Source organism: Sorex fumeus, unplaced genomic scaffold (assembly GCF_029834395.1).
Source record: "Sorex fumeus unplaced genomic scaffold, SorFum_2.1 ptg000175l, whole genome shotgun sequence".
NCBI classification, from domain to species: Eukaryota; Metazoa; Chordata; class Mammalia; order Eulipotyphla; family Soricidae; genus Sorex; species Sorex fumeus.
In genome coordinates, this window is record NW_026606232.1 from 187,914 (window position 1) to 203,913 (window position 16,000).

A 16,000-nucleotide genomic window follows, 5' to 3' on the forward strand; every position below is an offset into this window, starting at 1 on the left:
AAAAAAAAAAAGGGAAATGATAAAGCAAACATCATTCTAAAAAGAGATCATGAACCAGCCGTGATAAAGTACCCGTCTGACCTGACATGGCCAATTTTGGGTGAAGCCACTTCCATATAAAAACACTCACACACGATGTGGCTTTGTGGATGCCACACCACTTTTCCACACAAAGAAATGATTCGATTCCTTAAAAAAAAAAAAAAGCTCCTTAATGCAGCCAGCAATCGTTGGCTATTCATATACACGGTCTGAAGTGAGGGAAGGGACGCGTGCGTGCGTGCGTGCGGTCCCAAAGATAATACTGTGTTGGGTCGGCTCCACGTTGGCTGCCAAATTACTGTAATAATCGACTCCCACGCATCTTCCTCCAGCGCTCACCTTTCCGGCACCCGTGATTGGTCCTTACGGAGAAGGGGCCAGCTTCCTAATGAAGGGTGTTGGGAGGCTGGTCAGAAGGGCCTGGCGGGGAACTGTCACTCACTGCCAGCCTATTGTCCCCGTGGAACAAGGCGTGTCAGAGGAAGAAGCCAGCGTGCGTGACTAAACGGGGGCCGGGCTTGGTTGTGAGAATCTGAGAATAACAGTCATTATGGCATTAATAATGAGAGGGGGACCGAATTCCACGCTACTCGCAGGCTGGCTTTAAGCTATTACGAAGTTACGAGCAGACTCACCCCGCTGCCGACGGGAGAGAACTGTGAGAGAAAGGAAGAGCACTCAGCTTTGAGCCCCCACCAGCAGCAAACCCAGACGGGTCACTCGCCATCCACGTGACACACGGGCTCCCTTGTCAGGATACTCTGATGGGGCCTCGGGTGAAAATGCACAAATGCAGGGCGCAATTGTGTAAGGCCAGGGGGCCACGCAGCAGAATGGGGGTGCGCACAGGAGGGATAGGAGGTCAGCAGGGTTGCCACGGCCGGAAAAAAGGTGAGAAACACAGTTTTTATGTGGTCTCTTCCTCGCAGGGAAACATCAGTCCGAGGCCCCTAGAATCAGCCAAGCGAGGCGGAGAAAGTTCGGTGTCCTCACGCTCGGGCTGAGCGTCACCCACAAGTGAACCTAATTCCTGGACCACGTGGCCGTGAATGTTCATACCACACACCCTACCCATCCTCCAGGAGTACCACATCACGTTTGATGGAGCTTAAAGTAGGAGGCAACCAAGCTCAGAGGGGAGTATTTATTTTTTTTAGATTAAAAAAATAAATAAAGCACACAAGGCTCAACCTCTAACAACATGTAAGTGATCTCTTATAGAAGGGCTTAATGGCCCCTGGGTGAAATACAACAATCTTCAATCTTCACCCTCTTTCCTCTAAGGATACTTTTTGGGGAGCATTTTCAACTTTTTTTTTTCATAAGGAACAATACAAAATATATTATTTTGATTCTGCTCTGGGCCACTGGATTCCATTCCTGAAGGATGGAAACATCTGAAACATGGTGATGGGAAGGTGTCATGGTGGAGGGATTGGTGTTCGAATATTAAATGTAATCAAATATTGTGAACTACTTTATAAAATAATTATTAAACAAATAAAAATAATGAACAATAAATTTTTTTTTAAAAAAAAAGGAAAGTTCGGTGCCCTCCCAGCTGGCCCCGTGTGGGTCATTCTATGGGAACCCCCTGAGGCGGCACTCGGGGGCTTGTGGATGGCCACTCACCGGTCGGCGGGGGACAGTCCTTCCAGTCGAAGTAGCCAGCGTAGATCCCGGGCTCCAGGGAGCCGACGATGGGGTCCGCTTTCAGCTCGATGTAATTTTCAAAGAGTTTCTGGTCGAGTTCCTTCAGGGAGGCCATGCTGACCTGTGGGTGGGAACAGAGGAGATTCTCACTCTCCGGAGGGTGCAGAAAGCTGGGACACAGCGTGGGCCACCAAAAGGATCCCACAGACATGTGCCTTGGGCTGCGTGCTCCCTCGGTGGCGAGGGCTGTCCCTGGCACACGGGCCAGAAGGAACGCCCGTTACCCAAAGGCTTGGAAGCCCACGAGGGTGACCTTCCTGGTGGCAGGAGTTTGCTCCAGCCTGATAAGGAAGTAGCTGGTGGTACTGGCACCCCAATGACCCAGAAGTTGGGGGTGGCACCCCGAGTCTGGGAAGCTCTGAGACATTAGGGGGCCTAGAGGCTGGTCTGTGACTCCACCTGGCGCCCAGGGTGGGAGCTGTCTCCAGCATGAGCCCTGAGCTTCTCTGAGCCCCTGAAAAGCAAAGAAAACCAAGAGAGCCAGACACCGTGAATGGGGCTATAGGGACTGGGTGGTGGGTTTCAGCTGGGAAACAGAGGAAGCGGCGACTCTGATAAACAGACAGACACACGTCCCGGGCCAGGGCGAGAGCACAGCGGGGAGGGTGCTTGGCTTGCTTACGACTGACCCGTGTTCGATCCCTGGCATCCCATATGGTGTCCTGAGCCCCTTCAGGATTAATTCCTGGGTGCAGAATTGGGAGTCAGCCCTGAGCACTGCTGGATGTGGCCCCCAAACCAAACAAGAAAAAGAGACAAAAATCCTAACAAACTACGGATGGGTAAACTGAGCCGGTAAGTAATCAGTGTGCAACACACATAGTGAGGTGATTTCCAAAGATGAAGAAACAGAATTCTGTTTTGTTTTCTGTTTCTGAGACTACCAAGCAGGGCTGGGGCAGGGGCGGAGGTCATGCTGGCGGGGGGAAGGGGGGGGTCCCCGTGCAGGCATGTGGTGCTGGGGATTGAACCCTGGTCTCCACACGCCGAGTCTCCACGCAGCCTGTGGCAGCATCCTTCCAGCCCCAGGAGGATGCTCTGTTGCACGTCCCCTCACCGTTTCCAGTCAGACTATCCCGCGAGTGTCAGAAAAGCAAAGGAAACCAAGAGAGCCAGACACTGTGCTGTGTCTTGTACAGCCAGACAGCTGTACAAGAGCACCTCCTTGTCAGAAAAGAACCCCGTCTTTTCGAGACCGATTAGAATGCTCTCAGAATACACAGAAGCGGGACAACAGTAGCGAACACCAGATAATAATAAAAGACAGTTCTCAGGCCTGGAGAAGTGAAGTCCATGATGCTTGTGAGAAGGGGCTGACGTCACTGGGTAGCAGACGCCATTGGAACAAGACTGGCTAAATAAGTATAAGTCAGAGAGGGTGTGAGCAATGGGGATACTCAGCCCCCAAGGACCGTCGCTCTGTAGACCATGGAGACGTGCGCTTTCAGCAACGCTCCCCCTCCTCCCCGCCCCGGAACCCACCACCACTCACTGCAGCCAGGATGAAGCACATCTCAAGACTTGATCCTATTACACACAGAAGCTTGTACCTCCCCTGTCCCTAACCCCCGTCCCCCATTTTGCCCTGGCTGGACCCCCTACCCCCCACCCCCCACCGGCAGATTCAACCTGCTGTCTTGATTCGTTTGCTTTTAAGATTTCTCATGTAACTAACATCAAATGGTATTCTGCCTTTCCCTGACAAAAATTAAATATAGGGATGAAGATATTTGCCTTGCGTGTGGCTGACGCAGGTTTGATCCCCAATATCGTATATTGGGGCATATCCCCAATATGCCAGCACCACCAGGAGTGACCCCTCCCCCCCACCAAGCACAGTTAAAAGTAAGCACTGTCGCTGCTGGGACCCCGGACTGGGGCACCTGCCTCCACTTCTGCAGCGAGCACCAGCCCAACTAGTCGCCGCCCCCACCCCCCAACACGTCTGTACCTGCGTTGGTGCCCCCTTCCCCACCCAGACCTGTGCCACAGTTATAGTTCCCACTTCTAGCACCCTCCACTCACATCCCAACCACCATGACCTAATTCTGTGGAAAACGTCCTGGCTGCCTCAAACACAGTAGGACAATAATCCACCGGCCTACATCCATTCCAAAAAAAGATCAGTGGACCCCAGAAGCTGTACAAGTGCACCTCCTCCAACGCTTTACTGGATGCCTATCATAAAAGTAAAAAGTAAAGGCCCTCCCATTGATCATCGATTTGCTCGAGCGGGCCCAGTAACGTCTCCATTGGAGACTTTGTTGTTACTGTGTCTGGCATATCAAATACTCTCGGTAGCTTGCCGGGCTCTCCGAGAAGGGCGGAGGAATCGAACTCGGGTCGGCCATGTTGGCCGCGTGCAAGGCAAACGCCCTACCCGCTGTGCTATTGCTCCAGCCCTATCATAAACCACAGAATAATGTCTGAGAGGAAGGACATATTCTAGAAGGGGAGAAGGGTGACCACCATTGACCGACCTTATTCAAAATCCTTTCCTGCAATAAGAGGGAACAGCACTAGTGAACTTCAAGGTTTTGCCTCTATACAACCACAACAGCATGAAGAAACAGCGCAAGTCTCCACTATGAGGAGAGGACAAAGAAAAGAGTCCCGAATTCTCAACAGGGGTTACCCACAAATACATTCTCTCCGATGAGGAATTCCGAGGTGAAATGCTGAGGATGTTCAAGGAACTACTCAAAGAATCAATGAAGCAGACATCCAGAAAATTAAAAAGAAGAAATGAAAGAAACAGTGGAACAGATAGTCAAGAAAATACAGAAAGAAATGAGAGCAGAAATAAAAAAGCTACAAAAAGAAGTGTCACACATAAAGGATTCGGTAGATGAAATTAAAAACTCAGTGGGTGCCCTCGGCAGTAGAATGACTACAGCCGAAGACAGGATCAGTGAGCTGGGAGATGAGCAACAGAAATCATATAGACAACAACAAACAATGGGAACAGACCTCAAAATAGCTCTAAGGTGAATCAAAGATCTAGGGGATGACGCCAAGAGGAAAAATATTAGAATCATCGGAGTATCAGAAGGACTGGGAGGCAACCCCAATGAAAAAGCCACAGTCAAAGAAATCATTGCTGAAACGTTCCCAGAGTTAAAAAATGCAGACATCCAGATCCAAAGAGCCAGAAGGGTGCCAGCTAAAAGAGACCCTAATAAAAACACTCCACGGCATATCATAGTCAGAAAGATGGATGCCATGGACAGAGACACAGTACTGCAAGCAGCAAAGTCAAAGAAGAAAATCACATACAAAGGGGCACACCTTAGATTTACAGCAGACCTATCAGAGGAAACCCTCCAAGCCCAAAGACAATGGTGGGATATAGTGAAAAAAAAAACTCAATGAAATGAACGCCTTACCAAGAATACTTTATCCAGCTAAACTGTCACTCAAACTCGATGGAATGATACACCATTTTATAAATAAGCAACAGCTCAGGAACTTCATAGACTTAAAACCAAACCTAAAAGAAGGATTAAAGGGGCTGCTGTAAGATAAGAAGTAAAATACTTATAAGCACAACCAACCCTACAGAAAGATGGCACAAAACCCCATGACAATAATTTCTCTCAGTGTCAATGGTCTAAATGCACCAATCAAGAGACAAAGAGTAGCAAAATGGATCCAGAAACTGAAACCAACATTCTGCTGTCTATAAGAAACTCATCTGAACAGTCAGAGCAAACACAGACTCAAAGTTAAAGGATAGAAAACAATCCTGCAAGCAAACAGCTCCCTCAAAAAGGCTGGGGTGGCCATACTAGTAACCGACAACATAGATTTCAGGTTGAAGAGGATTAGAAGGGACAGCGAAGGCCATTTTCTGTTTATCAAGGGATACACACAACAGGTAGAAATCACACTTAAATGCATACATACCTAGTGAGAGACCAGCTAAATACTTAAAACAACTGCTAACAGATTTTAAGGAGGACAATACTAGCAACATAATAGTGGTCAGAGACTTCAACATCGCCTTATCACTTCTGGATAGATCAACAAGAACAAAACTCAGCAAGGAAACATTGGCTTTGAAGGAAGAAATAGGAGAGGGATAATAGACCTATACAGGACTTTACATCCCAAGAAGAAAGAATACACATTCTTTTCCAGGGCACATGGAACATTTTCCAAAATAGACCATGTGCTAGGCCACAAAACATACCTCAATAGAATCAGGAAGATAGAAGTAGTATCAGCCATCTTTTCAGACAACGATGAGCTGAAGATAGAAATGAATCACACAAAGACACCAAGAAACAAATCACACACCTTGAAATTAAACAACTCAATGTTGAACAATGAATGGGTCAGGAAGGAAGTCAAGGATGAAATCAAAAGATACCTGGAAACGAGTGAGAATGAAGACATGAGCTATCAGAACCTGTGGGATGCAGCTAAAGCCGTGTTAAGAGGAAAATTTATAGCTTTGCAAGCATTCCTAAGGAAGGAAGAAAGGGCTCACATAGATAACCTGACCTCACAGCTCAAGATCTTAGAAAAAGACCAACAAAAGGAACTGAAACTTGGCCGAAGGAAAGAAATAATAAAACTTAGACCAGAAATTAACGACATGGAAACCCAAAAAACAATCCGAAAGGTCAATGAAACCAAGAGCTGGTTCTTTGAGAAAATATACAAGATTGATAAACCACTAGTAAGACTCACAAAGAAAGAGAGAGAGAGAACCCTAATAAACCGAATCAGAAATGAAAAAGGGGACATCACAACAGAAATCAGTGAAATTCAAAAGACTATCAGAGACTACTTAAAGAGTCTGTATGCCATGAAACAAGAGGAACTAGAAGAAATGGATAAATTCCTGGATTCCTATAACCTCCCAAGATTGAACTAAGAAGACTTGGGATACCTGAATAGACTCATTCATATCAAGGAAATTGAAACTGTAATCAAAAGTCTTCCCAAAAACAAAAGCCCACGCACAGATGGATTCACTAGTGAATTCTTCCAAACATTTAAAGAATACCTATTTCCAGTTCTCCTCAAGCTTTTCCAGGAAACTGAAAAACCAGGAACTCTCCCAAACAGCTTTTAGGAAGCACATATCTTTCTAATACCAAAAGCAAACAAAGACACCACCAACAAAGAAAGCTATAGGCCAATATCTTTGATGAACATGGAGGCAAAGATTCTCAACAAAATATTAGCAAATAGAATCCAACAACTCATCAAAAAGATCATACACCACGACCAAGTGGGATTCATCCCGGGGATGCAAGGATGGTTTAACATTCGGAAATCAATCAACATAATCCATCATATCAACAAAAGTAAAGATTAAAAACCATATGATCATATCAATAGATGCAGAGAAAGCATTTAACAATATCCAGCACCCGTTTATGATGAAAACTCTCACCAAAATGGGTTTTGAAGGAACTTTCCTCAAGATAGTCAAAGCCATCTACGACAAACCCATGGCAAGCATTATCCTCAATGGGGAAAAACTAAGGGCCTTTCCTCTAAGATCAGGGACAAGACAAGGATGCCCACTATCACCACTTCTGTTCAATATAATACTGGAAGTACTTGCAAGGACAATTAGGCAAGAAAAAGACATTAAAGGCATCCAGATAGGGAAGGAAGAAATCAAGCTCTCACTGTTCACCAATGATATGATAATATATCTCAAGAATCCTAAATCCTCTACCAAGAAACTCCTAGAAACAATAGACTTGTACAGTAAAGTCGCAGGCTATAAAATAAATGCCCCAAAATCCATGGCCTTCCTATATGCAAAAAATGAGAGCTAGGAAAGTGACATGAAAAAAAAAATCCCATTCACAATTGTGCCCCAGAAAATCAAATACCTTGGAATCAGCCTAGCTAAAGAGTAAAGGACCTCTACAATAAAAACTACAAAACGCTACTCCATGAAATAAAAGAGGACACGAGGAAATGGAAACATATCCCCTGCTCATGGATGGGAAGAATTAACATTGTCAAAATGGCAATACTCCCCAACACATTATACAGATTCAATGCGATCCTTATAAGGATACCCATGAAATTCTTCAAAGAACTCGATCAAGCACTCCTGAAATTCATATGGAACAGCAAACGCCCACAAATAGCTAAAGCAATACTTGGGAAAAAGACGTGGGGAGGCATTACCCTCCCCAACCTCAAACTCTACTACAAGGCGGTAATAATTAAAACAGCATGGTACTGGAACCAAGGCAGGGCTGCAGACCAATGGAACAGGGTGGAATATCCGTACACACAACCCCAAATGTATGAACATCTAATCTCTGATAAGGGAGCGAGAAATGTGAAGTGGAGCAAGGAAGCCTCTTTAACAAATGGTGCTGGCATAACTGGACAACCGAATGCAAAAAAATGGGCTTAGACCTTGACCTAACACCATGCACAAAAGTCAGATCAAAATGGATTAAAGACCCCGGGGATGGGGGTGGGAGGGATATTATCCATGGTGGTGGAAAATGGGCACTGGTGGAGGGATGGGTATCTGATCATTGTATAATTGAAACCAAAGCACAAAAAATTGTAAATCTACAACTTTAAAAAAAATAAAATAAAATAAAATAAAGGGAAAAAAAAAAAAAAAAAAGACCCCAACATTAGGCCAAAATCCACAAGGTACACTGAAGACAAGTTTGGCAAAACCCTCCACGCTCTTGAGGCTAACATTATCTTCAAAGACGACACTCCACTGACCAATCAAGTGGAAACAGAGATAAACAAATAAGACTATCTTAAATTAAGAAGCTTCTGCACCTCAAAAGATACAGTGACCAGAATACAAAGATAATCTACAGACTGGGAAAGGATATTCACCCAATACCCATCTGATAAGGGGTTGATATCAAGGATATACAAAGCACTGGACTCCACAAGAAGAAAACATGCAACCCCATCAAAAAATGGGTTGATGAAATAAAAAGAAACTTTCTCAAAGAAGAAATCCAAATGGCTAAAAGGCACATGAGAAAATGCTCTACATCATTAATCATCAGGGAGATGCAGATCAAAAAAACAATGAGATATCATCTCACATCACAGAGACTGGCCCACATCCAAAAGAAGAAAAGCAACCGGTGTTGGTGTGGATGTGGCAAGAAAGGAACTCTCCTTCACTGCTGGTGGGAATGCCAACCAGTTCAGCCCTTTTGGAAAACAGTATGGACTATTTTCCAAAAATTAGAAATTGAGCTCCCATTTGACCCAGCAATACCACTCCTGGGAATATATCCCGGAGAGGCAAAAAGGTACAGTCGAAATAACATCTGCACTTCTATGTTCATTGCTGCACTGTTCACAATAGCCAAAATCTGGAAAAAACCCGAGTGTCTGAGAACAGATAACTGGTTAAAGAAACTTTGGTACAGCTACACAATGGAGTACTATGCAGCTATTAGAAAAGATGAAGTCATGAAATTTACATACAAGTGGTACTACATGGAAAGTATCATGCTAAGAGAAATTAGTCAGAAAGAGAGGGACAGAGATAGAAAGATTGCATTCATCTGGGGAACATAAAGTAACAAAATAGGAGACTAACACCCAATAATAGCCAAGATAAATACCGGGAGGTTTACTCCATGGCTTGGAGGCCAGGCACACACTCTAGGGGAAAAGGGAGCTCAGATAGAGAAGGGAGCACCAAATAAAGGGTGTTGGGAAGATCCGTCCAGGATGGGAGATGCATGCTGAAAGTAGACTATAGACCAAACATGATTGCCACTCAATGCCTCTTTTGCAAACCACAGCACCCAAAAGGAGAGAAAGAACAAAAGGGAATGCCCTGCCACAGAGGTGGGGTGGGATGAGGGGGGTCGGGGGTGAGTGGGAGGGATACTGGGATCATTGGTGGTGGAGAATGGGCACCGGTGGAGGGAACTCGATCATTGCATAACTGAAACCCAAGCACAAAACTTTGTAAGTCTACAGCTGTACCTCATGGTGTTTCACTAATGAAAATTAAAAAAAAAAAAAGTAAGCGCTGAGAAAGGGCGGCTGAATCTCCCGCCCCTTGAAGCCCCAACAGTACCACCCCCACCCCAAAACTGCAGCTGTGCCAATGGCCCAACTTCATAGTTTCACTGATAGTCTCTGCTGAGATGCCAAACTGCGAAACATTTCAGGTACCCCCATGTCCAGGCTGAGAACTCTGGGGTCCTCTTGGAGTGGAGATTGGCACCTCCCCTCTCACACCCCCATCCTGTACCAAAACCTTGGCAGCCACACCCACCCCTTACAGCCATTGGCCCAGACCATAGACCCAGAAGTGTCTACACCTCCAAATTCCTCAATACTGAAATTCCAGTAGGGAGTTTAAGATGGAACCATATTAGATGGGAAAGTAACATAGAAGCCAACTAAACTCAACGCACAAAAACAAGAACACGGAAGGCTGAACTAGTATCAGAGACCTTTTTGATGACAGGATGACAAGTTGAAAAGGTGCAAATGTGGGACAAAAGTGATAGTATAGCGGGAAGGGAGTTTGTCTTGCACGCAGCTGACCCAGGTTCAGTTCCCAGCATCCCACGTGGTCCCTGAGCACCGCCAGGAGTAATTCCTTAGTGCAGAACCAGGAGGAGTAACCCCTGAGCATTGTCAGGTGTGACCCAAAAAAGCCAAAAAAAAAAAAAGTGCAAATGTGAAAACTCCAAATTAGAGGTTTATTGTGTAAACACTGGAACAAGTTAAAATAGCCTTCTGCTTACACACACACACACACACACACACACACACACACACACACACACTCTCACACTCACACACAGGAATTATATAATTACAGCTACCACAATGAAATTATATGCTAAAGTTTATTAGCCGTAAAGCTCTGGTTTTCCTTTTTCAAAGACTCAAAGGATTAATGACTTGTGGTAGAGTTGGTTTGCAGATATAAGTGCAAAACTGCATTTCCTTAACGCTAAGTACCTTTAAAATGAGCACTTCCAGACTGCAGTCAGTGAACATATGGAAAAGTTCTAGCCTGCCAAACAGGGAAAGCTATACAAATTAAAATGCCATGAAAGAGTACGTCTACCTATCAAATTAAAAAAAAATCACAATCAGTAGTGACGGCCAAAATATGCTAAGGTCAGCTTTTGTAAAGCAACCTGGCAATATTTATCACGATAATTTATAATTATCAAGCTACAATTCTACGTCTAGAAATTTCTTTCTAGGGGGGAAAACTACTTTTGAAAAATTTAAAATGTAGGTACATCTATGCACGACAAAGAAAACGGCTAGTCAGTCATTCAGTCTATATTTTAACTTTGCTTTTTTTTGTTTTGGGGCTTCACCCAGAGATATCAGGGCTTACTACCAGGTCTGTGTTCAAGGATCACTCCTGCCGGGGCTCAGGGAACTACACTGGGTGCTGGGGATCAAATTTGGGTAGTCTGTGTTCAAGGCAAATGCCCTACCCACCGTACTATCTCTCCAGCCTGGAGTCACTCGATTTTAATGAGCTTCTAGAAGGCACATGCACTCCTGCTGTATTGAAATGCGTGCAACTCTACTTTTGAAGATGAGGAGCAAGAGGAAGGGCGGTTTTTGTGGTGCTGTTGGTAGAAGCAGCGCAGAGAAAGTGGGCAGGAAGGAGGCAGGAGGAGCCCCGCAGACCAGATCAGACTGGAGAGAGAGCTGAGAGTCGGTGTCAGGAAGTGTGTGCCCACAGTGAACCGAGACCCGCGGAGTCCAGCAAAGAGGCACAGAAGAGACCGCAAGGGTGCCTGAGCCCTCTGTGGTCCGCGATTTTCCTGGGATCGACACCCTTGGAGTTCTCTATCACCCAGAGCAGACTGGCCACAGGAGTCAAAGGCAGCGCCTTCTCCTGGTGGGATCCACTCTTCCTGTAGTTGACTGGTACTGTGAAACCCACTTCACGCATCACACCCAGAACCGACAAAGACCACCCGTGCTACGGGCTGACTGACAGTCTTCTTCTTCTTTACAGCTTCCTAGTCTGTACAAAGTGACATGAAACTATTTCAAGGTCAAGTTCAAAGACAGGAATCTGAGGAGGAAGCGACCGGCCTATTCTCACCTGCCCCCTAGAACCACAATCTTACCTTGATCTCAGTACACCTGCAAGAAGGGTGTCAGAACAGATGTGGAGGTCAACATTTTTTCTACTTCTTAGTGACATGAACAGAAGCAATTAACCAGCTCCTTCAACATGCCAAGCCCTGAAGAAATCCAAAATGACTATTTCTCTTCTATGTAATTTAGAGGTTACAATTTTTCTCTTACTCTGGGTAATTTTGTTGGGGGGGGGCAGGGAGGACCGGAAATCCTCCAATAAGTCGTATATTCATGTCGCTATCATTCTTGACAGACCAATGTGTCCGGGTTCTACACACATTCAACATCTGCCTGCAAGGGCCAGAGACCCTGCAATTCTCAAGTCCCAAATTTCTGGAAACAAACATGACATTTGGCCCCAGGGTCTGAAGTCACAACATTTCTCATCAGGATGATTAATCTTTACAAAAAGGGAGGAAAGCAAGACAGAGCCGCCCACTTTGACATTTTCATTCTTGTTAAAATAAAAAAAAAAAATCCCAGCCTGGTTCATGAACTGGAAGCATCACTCACGAGAGGCCAGGGCTCCAAGAAGAGGGCTTCTTGATGCTAAGACGGGCCCGATCGTTATCTTCCTGAAGCTGCGCACCAAGAAAAACTGTACTGACATTAAGAAACTCGCTCTAACTTCGTTTTACTTAGAAATCTGATAAATCTTTCGGCCCAGGAACCGACCCAGCCCTAATAACAAGGTGACTTCATATTTTTTTCCTTTTGATGCTTTCTTGAAGAAAAAAAGGTTGGCTGTGTGCAAGGCCAGTGCCCTACCCACAGTACTAGCTCTCCAGTCCTGGGCTTAAAAAAAAAAAAAGAAAAGAAAAAGACAACGACTTCAAGTGAAGTATACAGGACTCATTTTTTTTTTGCTCATTTTTATTTTCTTCCTCTTTCAGGGATTAGCTCAGGGAGGTGTATCACTGGCAGTCAGGTGTAAGTAGTCTGCAGCTGTTTGAAGTCAGGTTCTGAGTGTGTACGTGTGTGTAGGCGCATACACATGTGCCTGCTGTGATAGTGTCCTGTGGTTGTACGAAAGAAGAGAGGAAGAGGAGGTGCGAGGCGGCAGGGCAGGGTGAAGCTTGTTTGTGGGCGCAGAGCATGAGCTGTGGCCCCAAGTAAAAAAAAGCCCACGCTACAAGGAGGCGTGGGGAGAGGCTCTCGAGGGGTCTGGCCTTGGGGGTCTCCGCTCTCTCCCTCCTTCCTTCCCTCCTTGGAACAGCGTTGGTGGGGGAGACCATCAGCTCTGCCTGGGAAGGCCAGGAGAGGCGAGAGCGAGGGGCTGCCGAGTGGAGCACCAGGGTGGGTGGCGAGAGCCAGCGCCTTGGCCCGGGGGGATCCGTCACTGACCTGCGTGATTCTCTCTGCGCCCTGGAAGTTGTGCTTCTCGAAGTGGTCGGCGATGTTCAGGAAAGTATGTCGCTCCAGGCGGCAGCAGTTGCTGAGGACGATCAGAAGTCGCTGTTCCTGCAAGCAAAGCACAGTCCTTTTGCAAATCCTTGGTCACGGCGTCCAGTGACATACATGAGGGACAAGGGGTCACAGCATCAGCCCTGCCCGGTGCTGGCTATCCAGCCGCCCCGGCTTGGTGCGCGTGTTTTTTTTTTTTCTCTCAGTTTTTTCTCTTCCAGACCCACAATAGAGAGAGGGAGAGAAAGACAACATGCGAGTATCAACTCCGCAGCTGGGACAACCGGGCGGGGAAACGGATGGCAGAGGAGACAGTTCACCAGGAAAGTCTCAATGGGCTCGTGGTCTAGGGTTATCCTTCTCTCCAACACGCTGTTTGCCAAAGCCAGAAAGAATCAATAACCCGCTCCCAAGCAAACCAAGCCTGCGACATCTATTTTTATTGAAAGAATGTGTTGATTGATGGAGATTGTGTGGTTTACGATCCTAGTAATAATGATCTCGCATGCACATCAATCTAACATCGATTTTTAAGTAAGCGCAATAAAATGCAGACAGGCTTCGGAACTCTCCATCACTCGGGAGAGAATGGTAAAGCCAGCTCTAGCATGGGTTCCGTTGGAGAACGTCCGCTCACTGTCTTTTATTTTTATTTGTTTGCTTATTTATTTATTTAGTTAGTTAGTTTTTGAGTCACACCCGGCAATGCACAGGGGTTCTCTTGGCTCTACACTCAGGAGTTACCTCTGGCAATGCTCAGGGGACCCTATGAGATGCTGGGAATCGAACCCGGGTCAGCTACATGCAAAACAAATGCCCTACCCGCTGCACTCTTACTCCAGCCCCTTATCTTTTTTTAAATTTTTAAATTTGGGGGAGGGGGTCACATCCGGAAATGCATAGAGGTTACTCCTGGCTCATGCACTCAGGAATTACTCCTGGCAGTGCTCGGGGGACCATATGGGATGCTGGGACTCGAATCCGGGTCGGCCGCATGCAAGGCAAACACCCTACCTGCTGTGCTATCCCTCCAGCCCCACCACCGTCTTTTATTTTTGATGAGGGGGCCACACCTGGAGGTGCTCGGGGCTTACTCCTGGCTCTGTTTGGGAGCACTCCTGGGGGAGCTCAGGGAACCCTGCACAGTGCTGGAAGCTGAGTCCAGTTGAGCCGTGAGCAGGGCTAATGCCAGCCCACTGTCCCCTCTCTGTCCCCTAGTCTGTCAACTTCTCAAGTCTAATACGCTGACTCCTATGGGGGGGTAGGCTGCGCCCATAGTCTCCCTTCTCCCAGGTTCTTGCCAGGAAAAGCAACTTGTCAAAAGGTCTGGGTCAGTACTGCCGAGGAAAACACCCTCTGAACAGTTGGGAGGCACAACCTGTGTCAAGTCGGTTCCAGGAACGGCCCGACAGCGACATGTGGCCCACCACTGAGGCCCTCGCCGGTCAGGTGGGCTCCGGGCCTTCGCTGGGGTGGGGAGGGGGCGCCGATGCCTTGAGGTCCTTCCCTTCCCACCCCTGGGCCCCAGCGACAGGAGAAAGCCGCTGACTCCAGGACAAGGTGCGTCTCGCTCCCAGGTCTGCACCTACCCAGAAGGGCGGCTCTGAGGCCCAAGCCATAAACGTGGAACTGCACCGTCTCTTGAGGTGCGAGGGCTCCAGAGAGAGCTCACACCTGGAACTCAGTGGCCGAGCGGGAGGGCCAGCTCTCGCCACTCCTCTTCCTGCCATCCCACACTTCCCAACGTGTGGAGAGTGTTTGCAAGGGGCTAGGCTGGCCATGCACTGCCTGTCCCCTGCCTCTTCCCTGGCCTTCGACAGATGTGCTGGCTCAGGAGAGGAATTACTCAGCTGCCTGAGCCATGGGGCAGCCTGTCACTGCTGGGGTGCCCCGGGCTGAAATCAGGTGAGCACCACTGGCGTGGATTGGGAGTCCGCTGCCACGTTTGGTGGACCATGGCAAGTGAGCAATGGCTAGACAGCACATCTGGCCAAGGGGCGGGGAACTCACGGCGGTGTCAGTCCCAGAGCACCCGAGAAAGTAAGTCCAGGCCGTGTCGGTCACTCGGGCTCCTCTCAAGCACAACTGAGTGCTCCGAGATCAAAACCAGCACTGCAGACACCTGAGTGACGCGGCAGAGGATATGGTGCTGGCCTTGTCCGGCCCTTACACCCCACCAGGGTAAGCCTTCCACACCCCCGGCTGTGGCCCCCACACCCAGCCAGGATCAACAAATAACATCGGTCCTTCCTTGTCTCGTCCTTTGAGAGTTTTCTCTTCCTGGCCAGGCCTGAAGCCTGTGGCCCTGAGGGACGCCTCTCACTCGTGGACTCCGGGTCATCTGGCCGGTGCCACGGATGCACCAGAGAGATGTGACCTCAACAACAACGGGAACGGACTTTTGTCTTAGAGCCACTGGATCTAAGAAATAAAGGCATGGAGTGATAGCACAGCGGGAAGGGCGTTTGCCTTGCACGCAGCCGACCCAGGTTCGATTCTCAGCATCCCATAGGGTCCCTTGAGCACTGCCAGGAGTAACTCCCCAGTGCAGAGCCAGAAGCAGCCTCTGAGCATCCCTGGGTGTGACCCAAAAACAAAACAAATCAAAAAAAGAATGCAAAAAAAAAAACAAAGAAATAAAGGCAGGAGTCTTGGTTGCAGGGGACAATGTCCACCCAGGAAAGCCAGCAACCATCTTCCCGTGGGCATGTCGGTCCGAGCCAGGGGG

The 16,000-nt window shown here is 47.4% G+C and overlaps 1 protein-coding gene across 1 annotated transcript in view; it reads right to left on the reverse strand.

The window, feature by feature from the left end:
• The window catches only part of EXOC2 (exocyst complex component 2), a 154,403-nt gene that overhangs the window by 43,871 nt on the left and 94,532 nt on the right, over positions 1-16,000 (reverse strand). The window contains exons 21-22 of the mRNA XM_056107765.1: positions 13,213-13,329; positions 1,675-1,816 (exon numbers count right to left, since the gene is read on the reverse strand). Of these exons, the coding sequence (XP_055963740.1) occupies positions 1,675-1,816; positions 13,213-13,329 (259 nt within the window). The remainder of the gene's footprint in view (positions 1-1,674; positions 1,817-13,212; positions 13,330-16,000) is intronic.